The 14,954-nt window shown below is 39.5% G+C and overlaps 2 protein-coding genes across 2 annotated transcripts in view; both read left to right on the forward strand.

Moving 5' to 3' along the window:
- The window catches only part of actn2b (actinin, alpha 2b), a 20,241-nt gene extending 8,324 nt beyond the window's left edge, over positions 1–11,917 (forward strand). The window contains exons 8-21 of the mRNA XM_034898487.1: positions 199–284; positions 516–608; positions 966–1,196; positions 1,425–1,572; positions 1,900–2,050; positions 4,546–4,654; positions 5,479–5,619; positions 5,879–6,061; positions 7,226–7,360; positions 9,430–9,609; positions 9,782–9,928; positions 10,903–10,968; positions 11,071–11,229; positions 11,419–11,917. Of these exons, the coding sequence (XP_034754378.1) occupies positions 199–284; positions 516–608; positions 966–1,196; positions 1,425–1,572; positions 1,900–2,050; positions 4,546–4,654; positions 5,479–5,619; positions 5,879–6,061; positions 7,226–7,360; positions 9,430–9,609; positions 9,782–9,928; positions 10,903–10,968; positions 11,071–11,229; positions 11,419–11,577 (1,988 nt within the window). The 3' untranslated portion in view covers positions 11,578–11,917. The remainder of the gene's footprint in view (positions 1–198; positions 285–515; positions 609–965; positions 1,197–1,424; positions 1,573–1,899; positions 2,051–4,545; positions 4,655–5,478; positions 5,620–5,878; positions 6,062–7,225; positions 7,361–9,429; positions 9,610–9,781; positions 9,929–10,902; positions 10,969–11,070; positions 11,230–11,418) is intronic.
- Positions 2,462–3,773, forward strand: LOC117960546. The gene is made up of 3 exons (XM_034898488.1): positions 2,462–2,708; positions 2,806–2,861; positions 2,979–3,773. Exons 1-3 carry the CDS (start codon positions 2,686–2,688, stop codon positions 3,563–3,565), a joined length of 666 nt encoding a protein of 221 aa, XP_034754379.1. The 5' UTR covers positions 2,462–2,685; the 3' UTR covers positions 3,566–3,773.
- Positions 11,918–14,954: the final 3,037 nt, after the last annotated feature.

Raw genomic sequence — 14,954 nt, forward strand, 5'->3', positions numbered from 1 at the left:
GGGACAAAGCCGGGACAAAAACCCAGGGAAGGCCAAACAGGAAAAATACCCCAACAAAAACCCCAAACCATAACAGTTTCAGTTCTAAATCACACTTGAAGAAGACTTAAATGGATGTGCTGCTTCTGTCTCCTTCCATTCTTCAAAAGTAATTTTTGTCTTTTTTATTTTCTTTATTCCTCCCTCATGCTGCAATAGATATCATCAACACCCCCAAGCCTGATGAACGAGCTATCATGACCTATGTGTCCTGTTTTTACCATGCTTTTGCTGGAGCTGAGCAGGTATAGTGGTCGAACATAACACCATACCAATTTCTACTTTTAGATGATTTAACTATCCCTATACACATGCATTTTGAAAACAGGTGCACAAATCTAACATTGTCATTTTGATCAGCAAATGAATAGCAAGGATATTTGTTTTTAGACTATTTGAATCAATCAATAGGGGGCATGGCCTACTGTGTTACTTTGCTGGTGTAATTACATTATATTCATGCCCTGTGCTCTCAGGCAGAGACAGCTGCCAACAGGATCTGTAAGGTGCTCGGTGTAAACCAGGAGAATGAGAAACTGATGGAGGAGTATGAGAGACTGGCCAGTGAGGTAAGGCATGATTTGAAATTAAACTAAAAGATATTCTTTTGTATGATGATGACACATTGTGCAATGGTATCTTTGATTTGTCAAAGCTAAATTAAACTTTGGACCTTTTGTGAATAATGGTATGTTACATTACGCTAAAGTGTGATCTCTGCCCCTTACTCGAAACTAGTTAAGAGTAAAAATAAAACGTCTTTTTTTCCTCTCACTTGTGTATCCTATTTCTGTGATAAGCTGAGGCCTATCTGCTTAAAAAAAACAATAATTCACACAATCTTCCTGACATACTGCTATCTTAACATGGGGCTTTCTTGCCTCTCAACTTATTGTATATTCCCATATTATCCTTGTGATCCCCAGCTGCTTGAGTGGATTCGCCGGACTACTCCCTGGCTAGAGAACCGAACCCCAGAGAAGACCATGGCGGAGATGCAGCGAAAGCTGGAGGACTTCAGGGACTACAGACGCCAGCACAAGCCCCCGAAGGTGCAGGAAAAGTGCCAGCTGGAAATTAACTTCAACACCCTGCAGACTAAGTTGCGCATCAGCAATCGCCCTGCCTTCATGCCTTCTGAGGGGAAGATGGTATCTGTAAGTCAAAATTCTTCCACAGCCAATAAGTGTTTAGGATTGTGTCAACCACACAAGTACTTTAAAGGAGAATTTTTAACAGGATCAAGGAGTAATAGAGGATGCTTTGTTTTACACTTTGTTTTGCAACTTCAAATAATATCTATCACGGACATTTCTTATTTCCCAGGGTGGACTAATCGGAAAACATCTTAAATGAGTTTTAACTGTGGTTTTCACTGTGCTAAGGACATAACCAGTGCATGGCAGGGGCTGGAGCAAGCAGAGAAAGGCTACGAGGAATGGCTACTTACCGAGATCCGAAGGTTGGAGAGGCTGGACCACTTGGCTGAAAAATTTCGCCAAAAAGCCACCAATCATGAGAACTGGGCCAGCGGTCAGTTGTAGTTGTACATTTGGCATTATACTCTAACTGTCTGTATGCTTGCTTTTTTATCTCTTTATCCTGTTTATCTATAGGCATCTGTATTCCTACATCATTGGCTGCTTTCAGTGTTTCAGCATTTCAGCATTTTTTTTTTTTTTAGATTTGTTCCTAATCCGATTTGATTGTAGGTTTTAGAGTCTGTCCAATGCAATCAGGTCATTTTCTTTATCAGCAATGACCAAATAAGGCCTGCATTTAGACCTAACCTACTAAGCATCTTTCCCTCTCTTAACTCATCCCCCTTTCTCTCTCTCTTTGCATATGTGGGATATTCAGGTAAAGAACTGATCCTCTCCCAGAAGGACTATGAAACAGCCACCCTGATAGAAATCAGAGCATTGCTTCGAAAACACGAGGCCTTTGAGAGTGACTTGGCAGCCCACCAGGACAGAGTGGAGCAGATTGCCGCCATTGCACAGGAACTCAAGTATGCACTCCTCAAAGCAGACGTTTGCAATCATGTGTCACGGTGGCCCAGGGATACGTTTTTTACTCCTGCAAAACAGGGGGGGGGGCGCTAATATAAAAATCAACTAATGCAATTTTTCTGTATCTTTTTTGTGAATATTACTTTAATAGCATTTTGGCTTTAGACACTGTTTAACTTACAGGGGTGATTGTCTGCATAGCTTATGGATAACAAGCAACAAAGGGCATGAGCACAACACTGCTCTCTCATTCAAAAGGCTGTTGTCAAATGGTCCCCAAACCATCTGTTGCATTTCCTCACATTTAAAAGAGTAGAAGAAGAAGAAAAAAACATTTTGAAACATAATGAATTTACTGTTTCTTAAATGTGATCTGCATGTGAGATGGTTTTGAACCACTAGGAAAGGTATTCATTAAAATCACTTCAAGCCTCTCCTCTTTAGTTAGGAACCTGTTGTTAAATGGGTGAAGGGTGTGGTTCACACACTCACAGGAATGCTGACATTTTCAAGCAGCAGTCAATGATGAACACCTGTCCACCATTACCTTCTCAGTCTGGGATTGGCTACAGAGTACTTCCTCTTTCATATTTAACCCGTGCTCAGAGAGGAAGATACTTCAGCTGACAATCAAATGGCAACTTGGTTTCTTACAAGGTATGAGATGGTTAAGCAACTAAGTTTGTGTGTTCTTTTTCTATTCAAGGCTCATTTATTTTCCTGACATTTTTGACCATGCTGTTTTCTTTTACAGTCTGTTAATCGTCCTTGCACTTTTAAACAGAAATGTCTGTTTTCCTGCTGAAAAAGGTAGGACTATCACTTCATTGAGACTCCCAATGTACTTGAATGCTTACAAACTTGAGTTGATCGATCTCACACTTTCTTGGGTTTTCTTGACTTCTACCACGCTATTTGTTCACACAGGTTGGAGCCAGCATGATTCTTATGAGGGCAGTTTCTCTAACATGGAGGAGAGTCCTGACTTCCATGATGGCTCATCCCAAGGTGCTCCAGCATTTCTTTCTATTGTGAGTTACCCTGCTGTCCCATTCCAGTCTGAATCCATGGAGAAGGGCGTGGCTTCTAGTCCTGGAAGCTATGCAGGGAGCCCTAGCCCCATTCCAGTTATGTCTGGTGACACTTCATGGTATGCTGCTCCAGGTTGGAGTACCGTCCATGAGTCTTTGACGGCCTACACCACATCCAGAGCCTCACAGGCCACACCTGAAATTGGCCTCCCCCCTCCACCATTCATTTCGGCAAACGAGCCAGACCAATATGAAGCAAATGGGGATCCCGGAAATTGGGAATGGGAAAGAGAAACTGAGGAGCTACGCTATCAACTGCCAGTTCCTACATATCCAGAACTTGGCTTCCAGCCTGGGGAGTTGCATCTGTATTCTTCAATCCTTGAGCATGGAAATAAAGAACATGACACAGAAGAACAAGGTTTCATGCCACTGCCTCCCTATGCCCTAACGCCACAAGTATCTTCGACTGCTTCCACATAGCAAGAAGGTGACCTGCAGCTAGTTCCACAAGAGCTGACACCAGTTGGCCAAAGCCAGTACCACATCTTGACTGGCCGACTTCCTCCTGGAAAATACACTCTGAGTCAACAATGAGGAAGGCTGAGACCAATGGGATGAAGCCTAAAATCCAGTAACTCCCAAACTGACTAAAGCGTGTCAGGAATATATCGAATGTTTAGCTGGAAACTACTTTAAGTGAATTTGTATGCTCTAAAACATATTACGGTCTGCTGTTTGACACTTAATAAATCCTAAGTGAATATTAATGTATTTTGTTTTCTTTTAATAGTCGTTGGAAGGATTTGGCTTAAACTTTATTTAAAGAGAAATTGGGCTACTGTAGCTTAAACCACTTAGTGTGGCTATGAAGAAAAATCTAATTTAGTCTGGTTTTCATATTATACTGGCTGCATGTCAGCAGCCAAAGAAGAGGGATGCAGTTACACTTTAGACCGGGTCAAGCTAATGTAGGGCGAAAGCAAGCAATCTAATATTGCTTTTCCAGAACCCACAATAGACTAAATTAAAGGTCAAATTCCCTTATTAGCCACAAGTTCTATTAGCTTTTATTTGTATTGACTCACTTGCCTTAAAGTCTCTAGTGCTATAGACTTTACACACACTGAAGTCTACAAAAATCTTGCAGGTGTGTGCAAAGTATTTCACCCTAAACAGTGTGAAGCATGACTTGCCTATGTAGCTACATAAAGTTGTTTGGGTGGGCTTACAGTTATGCACTTCAAAAATAAAGACCTCAGTGTTGCCCCGGTGCTATATATATATATATACTGTTTTATCATGCGCTGGATTGTTTGCAAAAGCGGAGTCTTTCTATCTGGAGTCTGGCTTTGTTTTGCTTCCTTTAAATAGATAAAGGCACATCCACGGTGAAGAGATGATCACATAGTTGATCTCTTTTCCACAACTAAAACCGCTGCTTCTGCTTTTATTTTTTCCAGTGAGCTGGACTATCATGACGTAGCTGCTGTGAACCAGCGCTGCCAGAGCATCTGTGATTTGTGGGACAAGCTGGGGACTCTAACTCAGAAGAGGAGAGAGGCATTGGAGGTGAGGGCAGCATTCAAGTCTGGTATCAATGACTTAACAGTTTAAAGGCATTGATATCCACTTTACCATTTTTGTCATAAGCTTAAAGTGTTTTCTTCATTATAGCTTGAGTTCCTAAAACTTTGGGATTTCTTTTCTTTGCATATCTTAGGATAAATTAGTAAGTCCCCACAAGAGTGTGCTAATGTTGCTCAGACGCCAATAAAAGAATGAACTTTCATCCAAAACCAACTTGATCAAAATGTCAATGTAAACATATTTAGTTGTCTGTCAATGACATCTGAACAGTGAACTGATTGAAGAGGAGAGATAATTAGATCCGTTCTAAAATCCCTGACCCAAATAGGATGGTAAAATGGGAGGGTAGAGGGGATCAAGGAGAAATAGATGCAAGAGTCCTGTCCAGGAAGCGACTGGCTGAGAGCCCACAAGCCATTTCCTCTGATCCATGCTGGCCATTCCAGACCTGCAAATGTGTGAGGGCTGTGGAAAAGGGCCAAGGATTAAGTCTGAATGACAGGGACAGAGGTCTGTTTTCTATCCGTCTCCCACTCCCTGCCATCCGCTGGCTGCTGATGGGAGGGATTCAGACAGGAACAACCAAGCCAGAGTTGGGGGTCAACAGGGCCATACCAATGCTATGCACCCTTGGATTAGTCATCAGAACAGGTGAGGGGATGTTTGTTTGAGATTTGTGAGATATGAAGATGACGACTCATCCTTAGTTCAGGGCAGAGCCTAATGCTGAGCTATAGGTTTGGATGTGTTGGGGTTTTTAGGATTTAAAAAAATATAAAAGATGTGTTATCTTGATATCCTCCCAGCGAACAGATAAGCTGCTGGAGACTATTGATCAGTTGTTTGTGGAGTTTGCCAAGAGGTCGGCTCCTTTCAACAACTGGATGGAAGGAGCCATGGAGGATCTGCAAGACATGTTCATAGTGCATACTATTGCAGAGGTCCAGGTAGGCTTACTAACAGCACCGTAGACTTACACACTTACCGCTATTTGAGAGATTCTACTTTTATTTCACAGTATTGCTGCTGTTGAAAAAGTCCAATTAAGATTAACCTGCGCCTAACTTTTTTATGATTGTTTGGATGTAAATGTTATATAGTGAGTAATGTTGGTAGACCTGTTACACCCAAAATAATTTTTTGTTATACATTTTGACAAAATGGAATATTGAATACAATTTCAGGACTTCACTTTTCCCATTCCAGAGTCTAATCGCAGCTCATGAGCAGTTCAAAGCTACTCTTCCTGAGGCCGATGCAGAGAGACAGGCCATTTTAGGGATCCACAATGAGGTGCAGAAAATTTCCCAGAGCTATGGGATCAAGGCCAACATTATCAACCCATACAGCACTCTCACAACTGAGGAGCTTCTCAACAAGTGGGAAAAGGTAAAACTCACTTACAGACTATTATTTAGATAGTGGCTCTCTGGCTATATAAAACCAAAAATTATTGAACAAGGAGTGCAATAATTACAGTACATCTACGTAAAGAAGTACTGTTATGTTTTATCACTGGATTAACTCAGAATCCACCCAGTATGAATCCAAAACATAATATTAGCATAATTCTGTTTAATGTTGATGACCCTTTTCAAGAAGAAATAAGACATAACACGCTCAAATTATGAGTAGTCCTTGAAGATTGGGTGCTGGATCCTTAATGTGGATAATAAAAAAGGAAAGATGAGGATAGCTCTGCAATTTGACTTTTTAATATTGCCACATGGACGTTTCAGGCTTGATGCTCTTCTTCAGCATACATTTTGGCAATTTCAAAGCTAATATACACAGGTTTAGTTAATTATAAACAAACAAACACAACAAATCCATCACAACAGTGGGAGCCACATTCTTTCTGTGCATGTCTCATGATGTACAATACTAAAACATGAAAAGCCAAGCCACGCATTTATTCAAGTGAATGAAAGCTCCTCATTCATCCTAATGGGAATGAGGCTATCAAGGACATGTATCTAATACCCCTCCCTTTGGAGAGTGAGTTCTGCCCCTATTACCACCTCTCTATGGTATCATCACTGTCTCAATGCCCATGTAGTGTAGTTCACTTAAACTGTGGTTCTAGTGCCTAGCTCCCGATGATTTATTATAATTTTGAATAGAACACTTTTTTTTAACTGTTGTTTTGTTTTCCCAACACAATAAAAAATTACATGGATATTTTATAAGGCAAATCACAAATTTAGTGTGATTCTGCTCCTAACCTTAATGTCAGCACCAGCCTTGGGATGAATTGATTACCCCTTGTTTATAGAATAGCAATGTATACAAGTATGACAAGGAGAATTTACACTAGTTATCCAAGACAGAAAATGAGTGGGGCCCCTTAGACAAATCTGATTTTACTAGGTAGTTGTGTAAATTGGAAAATCTCGTATGAAAAAGAATATCTGAGCAGAGTTTGCGTTTGACTTAGATTTAGAACTATATGCGGATACAAATGCAAGACATTGAGAAGAGTAATCTAGAGACCTACATATCTCTTTTCAGGGTCTTGCATTTAAGATGTATGTGCATCTGTGTGTTTTCTAGGTGAAGATGCTTGTTCCTCAGAGAGATGGTGCCCTTCAAGAGGAGATGGCACATCAGCATGCCCATGAAAGGCTGAGACGACAGTTTGCTGCCCAGGCTAATCTCATTGGACCCTGGATACAAACGAGGATGGAGGTTAGACATACAGGCTTCATACAAAATTTGATAGTTATCTCATCTAATCAAATAAAGACCTTAAATGGATGATGATTATATGAAAATGTATTCCACATAAAGAAGGTATACTGGTGGGGTCTGGCCTGATAATGAAGATAATTAAATAATGCAAAGTATTATCACAAAATATTTCTCAATCAAATGCTATATTCAATTCAGTTTTATTTATAGTATCAGTTCATAACAAGAGTTATCTTGTTACACTTTACAGATAGAGAAGGTCTAGACCACATCATTTACAATGACTCAACAGTTCTAGTAGTTCCCCCCAGAGCAAGCAGCAGTGGCAAGGAAAATATAATGGAACAGTGACTAAAAACAAGTAGTTTGTAGTAGTTCATGGCATAACAGGGCCCTGCACCGCAGAGCGTAGTAGGATGTAACAAGATATTGCAGGAAGTGTAGCAGGACCATTACGACAGCTGCAACCATGATTCTGGAACCTCCCTGATCCAAGGAAACATGCTAAAAAGAACATCAGGACTCCCGCGAATGACTCCCCAGAGCTAGGTTAGTAACAAGCATTTCTGGGACATGGATGCGCACAAATGGAAAGATAAAGGAGGGAGGAAGTCCCCTGGCAGTTACAACTACTACTATTATACTACTAGCATAACGAGGAGAGACAGGGTAAAGAGAGGAGGCTGGTTGAGCTATACTGCCCTGCCTCTCTAATTTTATTATATTGTAGATGAATATAACGACTGTGACAAGAAGCAGGTTAGCCGGACGCAGCGGCAACTCACTCTCTAACTATAAGCTTTGTCAAAGAGGAGAGTTTTAGATTTACTCTTAAATGTGGTTACGGTGTCTGCCACCCAAACCCAGACCAGAAGCGGATTCCTCAGTAGAGGAGCCTGAAAACTGACTGCTCTGGCTCCCATTCTACGTTTAGACACTCTAGCACCACAAGTAACTCTGAATTCTGGAAGCGTAGTGCTCTAGTGGGACAATAAGGCACTAAGAGCTCTTCAAGATAAGATGGTGCTTGACCATTTAGGGCTTTGTAGGTCAGGAGAAGGATTTTAAATTGAATCCTAGATTCTACAGGAAGCCAATGCAGAGAAGCTAATACAGGAGAAATATTATCTCTTTTCTTAGTTCTTGTCAGAACATGCGCTGCAACATTTTGGATGAGCTGGAGAGTCTTAAGGGACTTATGTGAGCTTCCTGATAGTAAAAAATTACAGTAGTCCAGCCTGAAATTAACAAATGCATGGACTAGTTTTTCAACATTGTTTTGAGACAGGATGTTCCTAATTTTGCACTATTACGAAGATGAAAGAAGGCTGTTCTTGAGGTTTGTTTTAGATGGGCGTTAAAGGATATATCCTGATCAAAAATAACTCCTAGATTGCTGACAGTAGTGCTAGAGGCCAGGGCAATACCATCTACAGTAGCTATAGCCATAGATAATGAAGTTTGGAGGTGTTTAAGGCCCAGCACAATAACTTCAGTTTAACATCAGAAAATTGTAGGTCATCCAGGATTTTATATCTTTAATGCATGCTTGGACTTTAACTGACTGGTTTCGTCTGGCTTGATTGATTGATACAATTGAGTGTTATCCGCATAACAATGAAAGTTGAGTGTTTCCTAATAACATTGCCTAGAGGAAGCATATATAAGGAGAAAAGAATGGGTCCAAGCACTGAGCCTTGTGGAATGCCATGGCTAACTTTAGCGTACTTGGAGGATTTATCGTTAACAAATTGAGATTGATCAGATACAAATGACTTAAACCAACTTAGTGCAATTCCTTTTAATGCCATCTAAATGTTCCAGTCTCCGTAACAGTCAGTTAGGTCATTAGTAATTTTCCCCAGTGCAGTCTCTGTGCTGTGATGCTTTCTAAATCCTGACTGAAAGTTCTCAAGTAAACTATTGCTATGTAGAAAATCACATATCTCCTGACAGAATTTGCTCTACAGATAAATGGCTTTCTGCAGTATCAGTTAGCAAACCATCTGATATTTAGACCAGCACTATATGATGTATGAAGTTGACCTGGTTTGTTTTTCTAACAGGAGATTGGGCGCTTCTCCCTGGAGATAGGAGGTACCCTGGAGGACCAGATGACCCAGCTGAAGCAATGTGAGCACGTCATTGTTGCTTACAAGCCTAACATCGACAAGTTGGAGGGAGACCACCAGCTTATCCAAGAGTCCCTGGTGTTTGACAACAAACACACCAACTACACTATGGAGGTACACAGCAAAGGCAAACATGACTGCATGCATGTACAGTATTTGCAAACACATACAAAAGATCTTAAATAAGATACTTGAAATTATACAATATTAGGCATATATTTAGATATCCACTTTTTAAACATTTTGTAAACTGCTCAAGGTGTGTTTTCTTTCACTACATCAACAGCATATCCGTGTCGGGTGGGAACTGCTTCTCACAACCATCGCCCGAACCATCAACGAAATTGAGACTCAGATCTTGACCCGGGATGCCAAAGGCATCAGCCAGCAGCAGATGAATGAATTCAGATCCTCTTTCAATCACTTTGACAGGGTATACCTCTCTACCATTTCACAAACTTGAGTCTCTTTTGTGTGATTTGAGTGACTCATCTAAAGCAATCAGAGTGATTCAAAAGCAGAGCCGGGGTTGTGGTGGTAACCCTGTATTAAGAGATAGTTACCCAAAATACCTCCCTAAAAGCGGTGTTTGTGTGCAAGAGGATGAGTTCTGACTAAAAGCAGGAAGAGTGTTCAGCAGCTGACTTTATGTTTGACCCAAAGCGTTTCCTGGTGCAGAGGTTGAATGAAAATTTAACAAGACTACTTTGGCCCTCACAGATTATCACAAATAATGCACTATAAAAACAAGAGCTGCTATTATACCGTAGAATGTTATGGCTCATAAGAATACAATGACCGCAATTATGGTTTTTAAGAAAGGGAATTGATGGTTTATCCGAGTATACTGTTTTATTTATTAAACTACATTAAATTTGTATTATGGGATTCCACATGCTGACTATGTCTCACCATGCCAGAGTAACAGCATGGATACTACACCTGCCAAGTACAAACTTAAAAAAATATTGCTGTGTACTTATGTCTCAAATAAGAACATTGGGGGTTCTTTGCATACAACTTTAATAAGGCACAGTTGTAGTGTCTGCATGCAATTACTGTATTTGTGGGATAACAATTACTAGAGTTTTGAAGCTCTCAGAAATCAGGTATCATGAAATCTTTATTCTATTATATCACAAGCTGAAAGATTAGGGGCCTGAAGTTGAAATAATTTCTCTTTTTTTAATTAAATCAAAAATCAAAAATCAGCTTGTCAGTGTTGGATTTGGAAAAAGTTTGAAATTGCATGTGTTTAGGATTTACATTATTGCTGTTATGCTTGATGCTATATTGGCAAGCATGTTGTACTGAAAATAATGCACTCTGATTTTTAATCCTCCCTGACTCTACTTTTACCTCTTTACTTTCTTTATGGTGAACCTGAAATTTGGCGTTCGAATGTAGAAGAAAAATGGAGCAATGGAAACTGATGACTTCCGAGCCTGCCTCATCTCTATGGGTTATGACTTGGTATGATGTTTTAAATGTTGGTGGGTAGATTCTGCAATATTATCAGTGTTTTACACATATACTGTACAAACTCTTTTTATTCTCCACCCATGCCTATCTCAGGGGGAGGTGGAGTTTGCCCGTATAATGATCCTAGTGGACCCCAATGGTACTGGAAACGTCTCCTTCCAGTCTTTCATTGACTTTATGACCAGAGAGACTGCTGACACGGACACTGCCGATCAGGTTGTGGCATCCTTCCGGATCCTGGCAACTGACAAGGTTTGTGTTAGTGTGGCTTACTGACATACAGGCAGATTTTCTAGGACAATACTAATCTACACTAGTCATTATTTTCAAGTATTTGCCATACCATGTTAATCTATGATTTACAATTTTGTTCATGATCTTAAAATGGAAATGGGCATGATGTTTCTGGAAACATGTCTGAAGTGAATATCCTCTCCACAGCCCTACATACTAGTGGAGGAACTGAGGAGAGAACTTCCCCCAGAACAAGCAGAGTATTGCATCATGAGGATGCCGCCTTATACCGGCCATGGAGCACCACCAGGAGCTCTGGACTACACTGCCTTCTCCACGGCCCTCTATGGAGAGAGTGACCTTTAACCAACTAGAAATAGCTTTTATCTACCGGCCATTAGTACCTAACAACCCCCTCGTGTCATGATGAATTTAAGGAAGCCATACGAAAGTTGGATAAAATATTTTAAATTAAATGTGTTTGTGACCATGCCCGGTTTTGGTAGTTTTCTGACATTAGATAATCATGCTGAGCATTGTCAATTGTCTTGGTACTCTTCTCCTGTTCTCTTGAATAACTATTGCCCCCAAAACAAATACAAATTACCATGTTCAAACTGTGTGAAACAAGGCATTGCACATTTACTCTTTTGTCTGGCAGAAAGTAAGGTTATGTGATGAAAGTAAAACTAGAAGAGAAATTTACTCAATCAAAAATACAGATCACTAGGTAATATGCCAACAGATCATGGTGTTTCTGTAGTTTGTCAGTGGAAAAGGCCTGTTTTGTTGAGCAGTGTCATGTTGTGTTTTTATGTTTCTTCAGTGCCTTGTTTTGGGAATACAGTCTACTGATAAGGCATTTTGAGGTGCTATACAGGAAATAGCAGTTTGCAAAAGCAATTTTAGACCCACTGCCATCCAACAATAAACAGTGTAAAAAAAAAAGAGCCCCCAAAAGGCTTTAAACATACAGTACTATCTGAGGAAAAGAAGTGGGGAAACCACATGAATCCAAAAGTCTACAATTGCTTAGCAGTTTAAAAAGGCAGATAACACAGATGAATAAATGTGCCGTACTCATGAGTATAGTGTTTTTACAAGAAACATTGTTTCAAGCAGCAACAAACATCCATTCTTACATGTGCCTCAAAAGTAGAGTACAATAAACTCCAAAACACTTCGAAATGCATTGGAGGTTACTTTTTTCTTTTGTTTCTTTGTGTTCTATGAGATAGGCTGCTAGAGAAATGATCTTGTCTGCATTTGTGCTTTATTATACATATGGGGAAAGTTTTGCCACTGTATTGCGTGGGGTGAGGCTACCGTATGGCACACGTGACATCTGTGTTTTGGGTACGTTTCTTAAAACGTGTTATAGTAATCTAACATACTTTATTAATTTGATAAGCTAGAGCAGTTTTACATAGACATTTTTCTACTTTGTAAGTCTGCCTAAGTCATTGTGACAATTTTCCCCAACTTCCTCAAGAGACATGTAAGCATTTCTTTTGATTGTACCTGCCCAAATATTTGGCTTATAAAGCAACTTCAGATTTAGCCATATTTGTGTTGCATGCCTTTAATGTGTGTGATGAAGTTGTTTCCCAATTTTCCTTTGACAAATTTAAGACCTACTGTGAAATATGCGCTGATTCCTTATTTGTCCATATCATTCAGCTGTTTTACTGGCATAAAATGAAGAAAAACTTAATTGCCCATACTTTCCTACATGTAATTAAGTATTTAAATAAACCATAGTGTCAATGATTTAACTAAAATGGGCTGGTTATGTACATGCTCATAACACTTGATGCCAACTCTGCAAATTGCTTTCTGCTAAAACAATAATGTATTGCTCTTATTGAAAAAGAATGAAAAATTAAACACTGTTGTGCTTGATTTTACACCAATTGGCAATATCTTGGCCATGCAAAAGTGTTAAAATACTGTGGAAGTAATCCAAGTTATGGGATGTTCTGTGAGCAGGAACATTGTCCACTTCACAAAAACTGAACCTAAGACTCTGGAACACATTCATTTATTCAAAAAAAAGAAGAAAAAAAAAGGCCATGCATCTCATTTGAAAGAAAAAGTTTGCTTTTACTGTAACAAAGAAACATTACCTGAAACACCACTGATCGCTGTTGAGTTCAAAATAATAGTCCAACATCACTAACCTCATAAATCAATTTTTGGTAGAAGTGATCTTTCTACATGGCAAATAATTTACTAAGTGTTGTAGAGTCATAGAAAACCAACAGACCCCACAGTCATAAAATGCATGATGCTCATTCTGTGCAATTGAAAGGGGCATTTTTAAAATAATAGCGGTGCTGGGTTCAATTAGTGAGGTGATTGAAACTCTGCAGAAACGGGTGTCAATTATGGCCCATATATTTGGAAGGAAGAAGGCAAATGTTGTGCATGTTTGTTATAGTGCATTTCACAATGAAAAACTCAGCAAAATGGGTTGTTCCAGACATTGCTCATAGGAACAGTGAACTTTGATTAAAAAGTTGATTGGAGAGGGGAAAACAAAGTGCAGAAAATTACAGGCTGCTCAGCCAAAATAATTTCAAACACCTTGAAATGGCATTCAAAGCCTGAACAACGTGGGGAAAAACAACGACATTCGATGGATCGAAGAATAGCCAAAATGGCAAAGGCTCAAACAAGGATCTGCTCCAGGAATATAAAAGAAGACTTAAAGTTACCTGTGAGTACTGTTACAATCAGAAGGAGGCTACATGAAGCAAAATGATCAGCTAGACGGGCCGGCAAAGCCCCATTGCTAAAAAAAGACATGTCCTGAATAGGTTTGGGATGTTGACAGCCATGGCCACGCAACCAGTTTAGGAGTGGTAACCTCATGCACTTATATTTTTCATTAATTTATGCAATTTTCCATTAGGATTATTTTTTTTATTTTTTTTTATACACATTATACAATTGTAAATATTTATTTAGTTACAAATAACTCAAAGGACACTTGGTTCATTTCACATACTGTACATTATACTTTATTTAGGTGACCAAACAGAAGTATCTTTTTGGGAGTGTGCATCATTTTTGGATTCTCATTCTGTTGTATGACTATTTGTTTTTGAGCTCACCAGTGCTGGATTCCTCATCCAGGTAGGATCCAGGATGTCTGCTTGCTTAAATGGGTGGAGACGGAGTAGCTATATAGGGAAGGTGACCTAATTGGACACTACCACTGCTTGTTATGTTGGGGGGTAGCTTTATTCTTTTCTTAGCTATTTTGGGGGTTCGGTTTTAATATATCGAGTATTTTTGTTGAGTTAAGTAAAAGCACATTTCTATTATTATATTATATATTATATATTGGTATTGTTAGTCTCCGCCTGTATGTCAAAATTTGTCTGATCAGCGAATTTATATAAGTCCCCTTTGTTTCTTTCGTAGTAGGTCAATTGTATTTATGAGTCTTTTATGTTGAAAGCTTAAGTTACCGTCTTCTTATTTGATCTCTTTTAATGGCCCAAAACTTTATCTTCATTTTGTTTTAATGATTTTTGAGAAATAAAAACCCTTACTTTTGAACTTCCCTTGTGACTCCTCTTGCTTAACTGCTTGGTCCCTCACAAGGTTGAAATTTGCCAAAGGACACATTGACTGGCCAAAGAAGAAATGGCACAAAATTCTGTGGACTGATGAGAGCAACAATTTTCTTTTTGGGTCTAGGGGCCGCAGACCCCCATGCAATGAAATTTAAGCCA

The sequence above is a fragment of the Etheostoma cragini genome, chromosome 17, assembly GCF_013103735.1.
Source record: "Etheostoma cragini isolate CJK2018 chromosome 17, CSU_Ecrag_1.0, whole genome shotgun sequence".
Lineage (NCBI taxonomy): Eukaryota > Metazoa > Chordata > Actinopteri > Perciformes > Percidae > Etheostoma > Etheostoma cragini.